This window comes from Diachasma alloeum, unplaced genomic scaffold (genome assembly GCF_001412515.2).
Source record: "Diachasma alloeum isolate Michigan unplaced genomic scaffold, Dall2.0 Dall_scaffold_02722, whole genome shotgun sequence".
NCBI lineage: Eukaryota > Metazoa > Arthropoda > Insecta > Hymenoptera > Braconidae > Diachasma > Diachasma alloeum.
Genome location: NW_021682328.1, coordinates 30,057 through 38,111, shown reverse-complemented (window position 1 = coordinate 38,111; position 8,055 = coordinate 30,057). Strand labels below are relative to the sequence as shown.

The window sequence follows — 8,055 nt, the reverse complement described above, 5'->3', positions numbered from 1 at the left end:
GCTTCCCCTGATACACCTGAACACAATGGTGTCGCTGAGAGATGTAATCAAACTATCCAGAAAAAGGTGCGATGTTATATGTTTGACTCGAGACTGCCAAAGGGCATGTAGGATCTGGGCTTAACTGCTGCAGTTTACGCTTACAATAGGACTCCACATAAATCGAACGNACAGTTAGCTTCCCCTGATACACCTGAACACAATGGTGTCGCTGAGAGATGTAATCAAACTATCCAGAAAAAGGTGCGATGTTATATGTTTGACTCGAGACTGCCAAAGGGCATGTAGGATCTGGGCTTAACTGCTGCAGTTTACGCTTACAATAGGACTCCACATAAATCGAACGATATGATAACTCCGTTAGAAAGATTCGCACCTGATCACAGCTTTGATGTTAATCAAATCAAAAGATTCGGTAGTCTAAGTTATGTAAAAATTGCTAGAAATGCTGGCCCAAAGTTTGGACCTCGAGGTGTGGGTATGGCCTTGGTGGGATATACTCCAACAGGGTATCAACTCTTAAAGCCAGAGCTAGGAAAATATTATGTTAAATTCAATGAAAAATTAGTGTATGGGGATAAATACATGGGAAACGGTATCAAAGATTTTCCAGACTATGGAGAAATGGAGAATAATGATGAATGGTTTGTTGAGTTCGACAAGAATCGAGGTGAGGCCGAGGATTCTTCAAAACCGGAGGAAGAGATAAAACGCAAAAGAGGTAGACCAAAGAAAGAAGTTTCAGAACAAAACATTACCAAGAAAGTGGAGACAGTTGATATAAAAGATAAAACAATAAATGATAATAGCTTTTCAGAGTTGGAAATTGATGAGGACGTGAAAGGAAATGTTTTCTTCACTAGTGTTATCAGTAATATAGGCGAGATAGATTTAGCACAAAAGGAAGATGAAGTGTATCATGCACTTTTATCAAGCATAAATGAAGATCCCTCAAATTATCGGGAAGCTATAAATAGTAAAAAATGTGGGATACTCGGCAATGTTGGACGGATTGATGAAATTATAACACGCGTTATAACGGTAGAAATCGAATGGAATTTATTCACAGCGAATGTGTCGATGTTTACACCTTGAGAGCTATGACGAATCTGTCTCTCGCGACGATATAGCCAATTAGATCATCCGATCGAGGGTGCCCGAAATATGACGAATCATCACGAGGTGACGTAGTCAGGTATTCGGCTGCTAAGCCGGTGCGAATAGAATATCGTGAAATAATTCGAACGATAAATAAGTAGCTTCGCTACAATACTCCCCTTCTGTGTCGAAAAAAAAGAGGGAGTTAGCTATGTACAATATATACGATATAGGCAATGTATACGCGTTAAAATGGCACTAAAAACGATATACGTGATTTGAAAAGAAAATTGAATATTGAGTGAGTTTATTGACTGAACCTGACGCGTTTTCGTACTGGTCGAGGAGTTGGGTCCAAAGATGATCTTGCGTCACTCGATGGAGCCCAAGATGATGATCTGCGTCTAGATGGTCCAGGTTGCGGTGAGGCATCTGGTGTCGTACCAGGGGTCGATTGTTCTGACGACTGTAATAGAGTGTCGTCTGAATCGTTGTCGTCATCCGGTAAGTCAGCGTCGGCTGCTTCGTCTTCGGCAATGGAAAATACTGGCTTCAGACGGTCAATGGATACGACAGTTTCTTGACCATTGATCCAGACGACGAAATGCTTCTCGTGTCGCGATATGACACGATGTGGTCCTTCGTACGGTGGCGTAAATGTATGATGAGCAGCATCTAAACGAACAAAAACGTGCGAATATGAGGCGAGTTCTTTAAATACGAATACCTTACGTTGGCCGTGTCGTGTGCCGGGAACTGGAGCGAGCTCAGCGAAGTAGTTCCTGAGTCTGTCGGCAATCGTTACTGCCGGTAGGCCATTGTTCGGAGCAGGAGCGAGAAATTCTCCTGGTAATCGAAATGGCTCTCCAAATACGATATCGGCAGATGTGGCGTTAAGATCGTCTTTCCACGCTGAACGAATTCCAAAAAGCACGGTGGCGAGGGTATCTACCCAATGAGGACTCTCGTGACACCGTATTGCTGCTTTGATTTGGCGATGTAGACGTTCCACCATGCTGTTAGCTTGCGGGTGAAACGCCGTCGTGCGAATGTATCTGCTGCCTGTACGTCGAGCGAGAGCGTTGAAGAGTTGGCTCTCGAATTGTGTCCCTTGATCTGTCGTGATCCGAAGCGGAACGCCATAACGACAAATCCAGTTTGCGTAGAGCACACCGGCAACAGTCTCAGCGGTAATGTCGGAAATCGGGAATGCTTCCGGGAAACGTGAAAATCTGTCGATTATTGTCAGGCAATAACGGTAACCTCTGGACGGTACATATGGTCCGATGATGTCGACATGAATGTGTTCGAAGCGTCTTGTTCTTCCCCCGGGAAAGTCTTGAATCGGCGATGCCACGTGNTGGCATGTTGATAGGTCGTAGTTGAAGGACGCCATTCGGGTCTTGCAGACGTTCTTGGAGTTGGGCATCTGCTGCTTGTGCCTGTGCTAGTTTGGCCGTCGAGATTGCTGTGGATATGCCTTCGATANGCTTGTGCCTGTGCTAGTTCGGCCGTCGAGATTGCTATGGATATGACTTCGATTCTCGATAAGGCGTCGGCAACAACGTTATCTTTACCTGCGACATGCTGAATATCTGTTGAAAACTGACCGATAAAATCAAGGCGATGGAACTGCCAAGGATTTGCTTTATCAGGGTTTTGTTTGAAAGCATGCAGCAGCGGTTTATGATCAGTATAAATGGTCACGCGACGACCTTCAAAAATATCCCTGAACTTACGAACTGCTTCATAAATTGCGTGAAGCTCTCTGTCATATGGGCATCGCTTCCTGAGGGAAGGTTGAAGCTTCTTACTGAAGAAGGCAAGCGGCTCCCAGACGGTACCTCTGCGCTGTTGAAGAACGGCGCCGATAGCAAATTCGGACGCGTCGGTAAAAACAGCCCACGGTAGTGACGTATCTGGGTACACTAACAGCGTTGCATCTTGCAGTTGTTTCTTAGAGGCATTGAAGGCGGCTTCTCCTTCTGTAGTCCATGGAACTGGATGAGACCCTTTTACGTTAGAACCTTGAAGAAATTCGTGAAGGGGTGCCTGTGTTGTTGCAGCACCTTTAACAAATTTCCGATAAAAGTTAATCATGCCGAGAAATTCACGTAACTTCTTAATTTTCTCCGGTCGAGGAAAGTTGACGATAGCTTCAACTTTTTCGGGAAGCGGACGAATTCCTTCCGCCGTTACGCGATAACCGAGAAAGTCGACTTCCGATTCTCCGAAATGGCATTTGGCGGTATTGATGACAACTCCATACTCTGCCAAGCGTTGAAATAGGAGACGAAGGTGTTTTTTATGTTCTTCGGGGTCTTTAGAGGCAACTAAGATGTCGTCGATATACGGAAAAACGAAATCTAGGTCTCGTGTTACTTCATCGATAAATCGCTGAAATGTCTGCGCAGCATTTCGAAGTCCAAACGTCATGAATGGAAATTCGAATAAACCGAAAGGCGTAATTATTGCTGTTTTGCAGATGTCATCCGGTGCGACAGGAATCTGATTGAACGCACGAGCGAGATCGACGGTCGAAAATATCTTTTTGCCTGCGAGATTGGCGGTAAAATCTTCTAGTACGCGAACTGGATATCGATCAGGTATCGTACGAGCGTTAAGTCTGCGATAATCTCCACAGGGTCGCCAATCGCCAGATTTCTTGGGCACCAGGTGTAGCGGTGAAGACCAGGGGCTCTTTGAACGACGAGCGATACCTAGCTTCATCATTTTCTGAAATTCCTGTTGTGCGATCGTTAATTTGTCTGGGGCGAGACGACGAGCTTTACTCGATATAGGAGGTCCGGGCGTTGTTGCGATATGATGGACCGTTGTGTGTTTTGTCAATTGAAAATTTCCATCCGATATTCGATAATGACGCTATACATCGCATCGATAAACCGGTTGCTGAATCTAATAGACAATTGTTCTTTAAATCAGGTAAAAGTCCAAAATGCGCGAGAAAATCTGCGCCGATAATTGGCTTTTCGACATCCGCAATAGTGAAACGCCAGGAAAAATCCCTTCTGAGGCCGAAATTGGGCGAGAGGACAGTACAGCCGTATGTATGTATCCGTGTGGCATTTGCTGCGTATAACATGTACTCCGTTGCCTTATTTTTTCCAGGGAAAAGCGTTCGTGGATATACGCACAAATCCGCGCCGGTATCGATTAAATATTTGACTTTGGTATTAATTTCCGACACGAATAGGCGGTGTGAGCGGAAGATTGGATCGTTTACCGCCGCTAACGATCCGACGGTTCGTTTCCCGTCGACATTGAACAAGGAGGCCTGCAACGAGTGGCATGTTCACCAAATTTGAAACGATACCAGCATTTTTCGTATCTTTGACTGCATGACCTTGAATGAGGCCTTGAACGAGACTTGGAACGTGAGTGAGAGCGGGAGCGTTTGTTTTTTATTGCGTTCGCTAGTTCAGAAATGCAAAATTCAAGACGCGAAAATCTCCGTTCCAGGGTGGCAACGGCTGGATCAGCACCTGGAGAAATGGCGTTAATAATTGGTGGAGACGATATTTCCATTAATTTGTCGGCCAATGTCGCCATTTTGTCCAGTGTGCAATCTGCTTGCGTCGCTAAAATTGATTGAGTATTTGCTGGCAAGCGTGACTGCCATTTTGTTTTCAGAATATTTTGTGGAATATTGTCGACAAGAGATTTTAAATGTCTCAAAAATTGTGAGGGCTTACGATCATCGAGAACCTTNTCGACAAGAGATTTTAAATGTCTTAAAAATTGTGAGGGCTTACGATCACCGAGAACCTCTTTGTCCAGGAGTTGGTGTAGTCTTGCCTCCTGTGAAGCCGTGAGTCTCTCCACGAGGGCTTCTCTTAATGCCTTATATGGAGTTTGAGCAGGTGGATGCAGTATGATGTCCTGAACCTCAGCTGCGGCATGCGTGTCGAGGTGGACGGCAGCCATGTGGAATTTGTCGAGTTCATATTCGATACCTGAGAGGTGAAATTGCCCTTCGAGTTGAGCAAACCAAAGCTCCGGACGTTCGGCAGAAAATGGTGCCGGTCGAACCACGAGGTGTCTCAATGCCTGTGTTGTGTCGGGCTCGTCAGGCATTTTGCTGAAAAATCACTAAAATCGTCTAAAAGTGCACTAATCACGGCGAAATTGTTCGTGATAATTTTCACGGTGCAGCACAACGTCTCTGGGTGCTCAGCGATGCACCACGATGCACAAAATATCACACGCGGTAACACAAGCGCGTTGAACGATATAACGCTACCGAGCACGTGTCGAAAAATCCAACGCTTCTCGAATGATCCACGAAAACCACGCGATCGAAAATTACTTTAATTTTAACGGCAACTATTTCGCTCTGAACACGTTAAAACGATAATTTTATTGATCACGTTAAAAGGATCACGTCGGGGTCACCACTTGTGGGATACTCGGGAATGTTGGACGGGTTGATGAAATTATAACACGCGTTATAACGGTAGAAATCGAATGGAATTTATTCAAAGCGAATGTGTCGATGTTTACACCTTGAGAGCTATGACGAATCTGTCTCTCGCGACGATATAGCCAATTAGATCATCCGATCGAGGGTGCCCGAAATATGACGAATCGTCACGAGGTGACGTAGTCAGGTATTCGGCTGATAAGCCGGTGCGAATACAATATAGTGAAATAATTTGAACGATAAATAAGTAGCTGCGCTATAAATAATAAAGATTCTTGATTCAATGCGGTTGATGAAGAATTGAACTCATTAGAAAGAAATCAAGTGTGGAAAATTGTTAAAAGACCTCTAAGTATGATGAATGGAAAAAGATTAAATGTCATTGATTCAAAATGGGTTTTTAAGTGTAAAAATGAGGCAAATGGAAAAATAAGATTCAAGGCGAGGCTAGTAATCAGAGGTTTCAAGGATAAGAATTAAGGGAAACTTATGCTCCAGTAGCTCGTTTACCTTTAGTGAGAATAGTTATATCAATTATAAACAAATATAATCTAGAGGTGTGTCAGCTAGATGTTAAAACTGCTTTCCTCAATGGGGTGATAGATGAGGAAATTTACATGGAAATTCCAGAAGGAACTAATCATACTGACAAAGATAGGTAAGAAAATGTGTGCAAATTGGAGAAAGCACTTTATGGTCTTCGTATCAGTCCCAAACGGTGGAATGTAAAATTCACTGAAGTAGCTTTGAGTATGGGTCTGCAGAACTCGGATTTAGAACCTTGTTTATTCACTTGGCGAGATGAAGACAAGTTCTTGCTTCTGATACTTTATGTAGATGATATGTTATTGGCGAGTAATGATAACGATAAATTGCCTGAAGTAAAGAATAATTTATGTAGCGAATTTGAAATGACAGTCCTGGGAGAACCCAAGGAATTCTTAAGCATGACTATTAGGCGAGACAGAGAAAATCAGATTGCTAAATTAAATCAGGAAAAATATATTCAAAAGATATTAAGTAGGTTTGGCTTTGATAAAGCACATCCACAAAGTACACCAATGAATACTTCTCAAGTAGCTAATAATGAGAGAAAATTAAGAGAAACAGAATATCATAATGGGACTTTGGAAAGGACAGAAACAAAAGCAAACATCCCTTACAGAGAGGCTCTAGGTAGCCTTTTGTATTTGGCTGGTACTACGAGACGAGACATTGCATATGCAGTCAATGTGATAAGCAGACATCAAGTAAATCCTAAAGAAAGTGATTGGGAAATGGTAAAAAGAATTTTTCGGTATTTGAAAGGTACTACGGGCTTGGGTCTGAGATATTCAGGTGAGACTAATGACATTCAGGGTTATTTTGATGCGAGTTTCTCTGATTGTAAAGATTCAATCACAACTTGTGGATTTGTGATTAGACTGTTTGGTGATTTGATCATTTGGCGAACTCACAAACAAACTACAGTAGCACTTTCTACGTGTGAAGCTGAGTATGTTGCAATGAGCGCGGCGAGTCGAGAAATGATGTCGTTGCACCACTCTTTGAAACTGATACTGGTTGATCCCTTTGTTCCAATGATCTTAAGGTGTCATTCCACCAAGTCTCTGTCTGTCAAAATATTCTTATATCTATCTAGCATCGTTTACCTATTTCTAATCCAGCAATCGGCATCGAAATTCCCCTAGAGCTCTTTGCAGTCAACAAGATGAAGGAATTCTTTGATTCGAATTGCCCAATTGAATTATCGGAATTTACACGGGTCCTTCAACGAGTTCGGATTAAGCGCATAGTACATCCGCTGTCGGTAACAAATTTTCGGAAGCCTATCCTCAGACACTTGCAGTATTGTGATGATAAATTAATCTTGATTTTCATAACTGCGTGCTCCACTCTAACCAAACCCAACTCAAGTCTTAAGGCACAGCTAGAGGTGCGTTTAGGTAGGTAAAGCAATCTTTTGAAGAAAGCAGCCTGAACTGTCTGAATCAGGTTAAAATAATCGAGAGCCTAGACTGGACAGACATGTAAAAGCGTTGGCTTGGAGATGGCTTCAAACAGCTTAATCATGCACTGCCATGAGTCACATTTTGCGCTAGCCAATATAGACAAAACCGAGCCATTAGCTTGTTTAGCCTTCCGGACATCACTTTGAGCGGCTAGAGCCTCCCAGGGATGAGCTACTAAAGAGTACACCCAAGTACATATACGAGGAAACAATCTCCAGGTCAGAGCCATCATAAGTGAATCTTAATTTAGAACTCAGGCTGCCACCTTCCCTAAATATCATCACTTTCGTTTTGTCCGAGTTTACGGTTAGACCATTTTCAATACAATATTCTTGATGAGCATAAACTATTCTCTGTAACGAGGACTCGCTGTCAGTCAAGATGACCAACTCGTCCGCATAGAAAAGGAGGAGAACGTCATCATGCCCCTTAATGCTTATTCCTCTAAAGCCTCGATTTCTTAGATATTTTTCAAGATCAGAAATGTAAAGAATAAACAGTAAC

General features: G+C 43.1%; 2 protein-coding genes across 2 annotated transcripts; both read right to left on the bottom strand.

Moving 5' to 3' along the window:
* Positions 1–1,405: 1,405 nt before the first annotated feature.
* On the bottom strand, positions 1,406–2,113 carry LOC107046871. Its single transcript, XM_015269591.1, has one exon. It carries the CDS (start codon positions 2,111–2,113, stop codon positions 1,406–1,408), a length of 708 nt encoding a protein of 235 aa, XP_015125077.1.
* A 230-nt stretch (positions 2,114–2,343) lies between these two features.
* LOC107046870 lies at positions 2,344–5,193 on the bottom strand. The gene is made up of 2 exons (XM_015269590.1): positions 4,812–5,193; positions 2,344–3,167 (listed from the first exon to the last, which is right to left on the bottom strand). The coding sequence occupies exons 1-2, from the start codon at positions 5,191–5,193 to the stop codon at positions 2,344–2,346; spliced, it is 1,206 nt and encodes a 401-aa protein (XP_015125076.1).
* Positions 5,194–8,055: the final 2,862 nt, after the last annotated feature.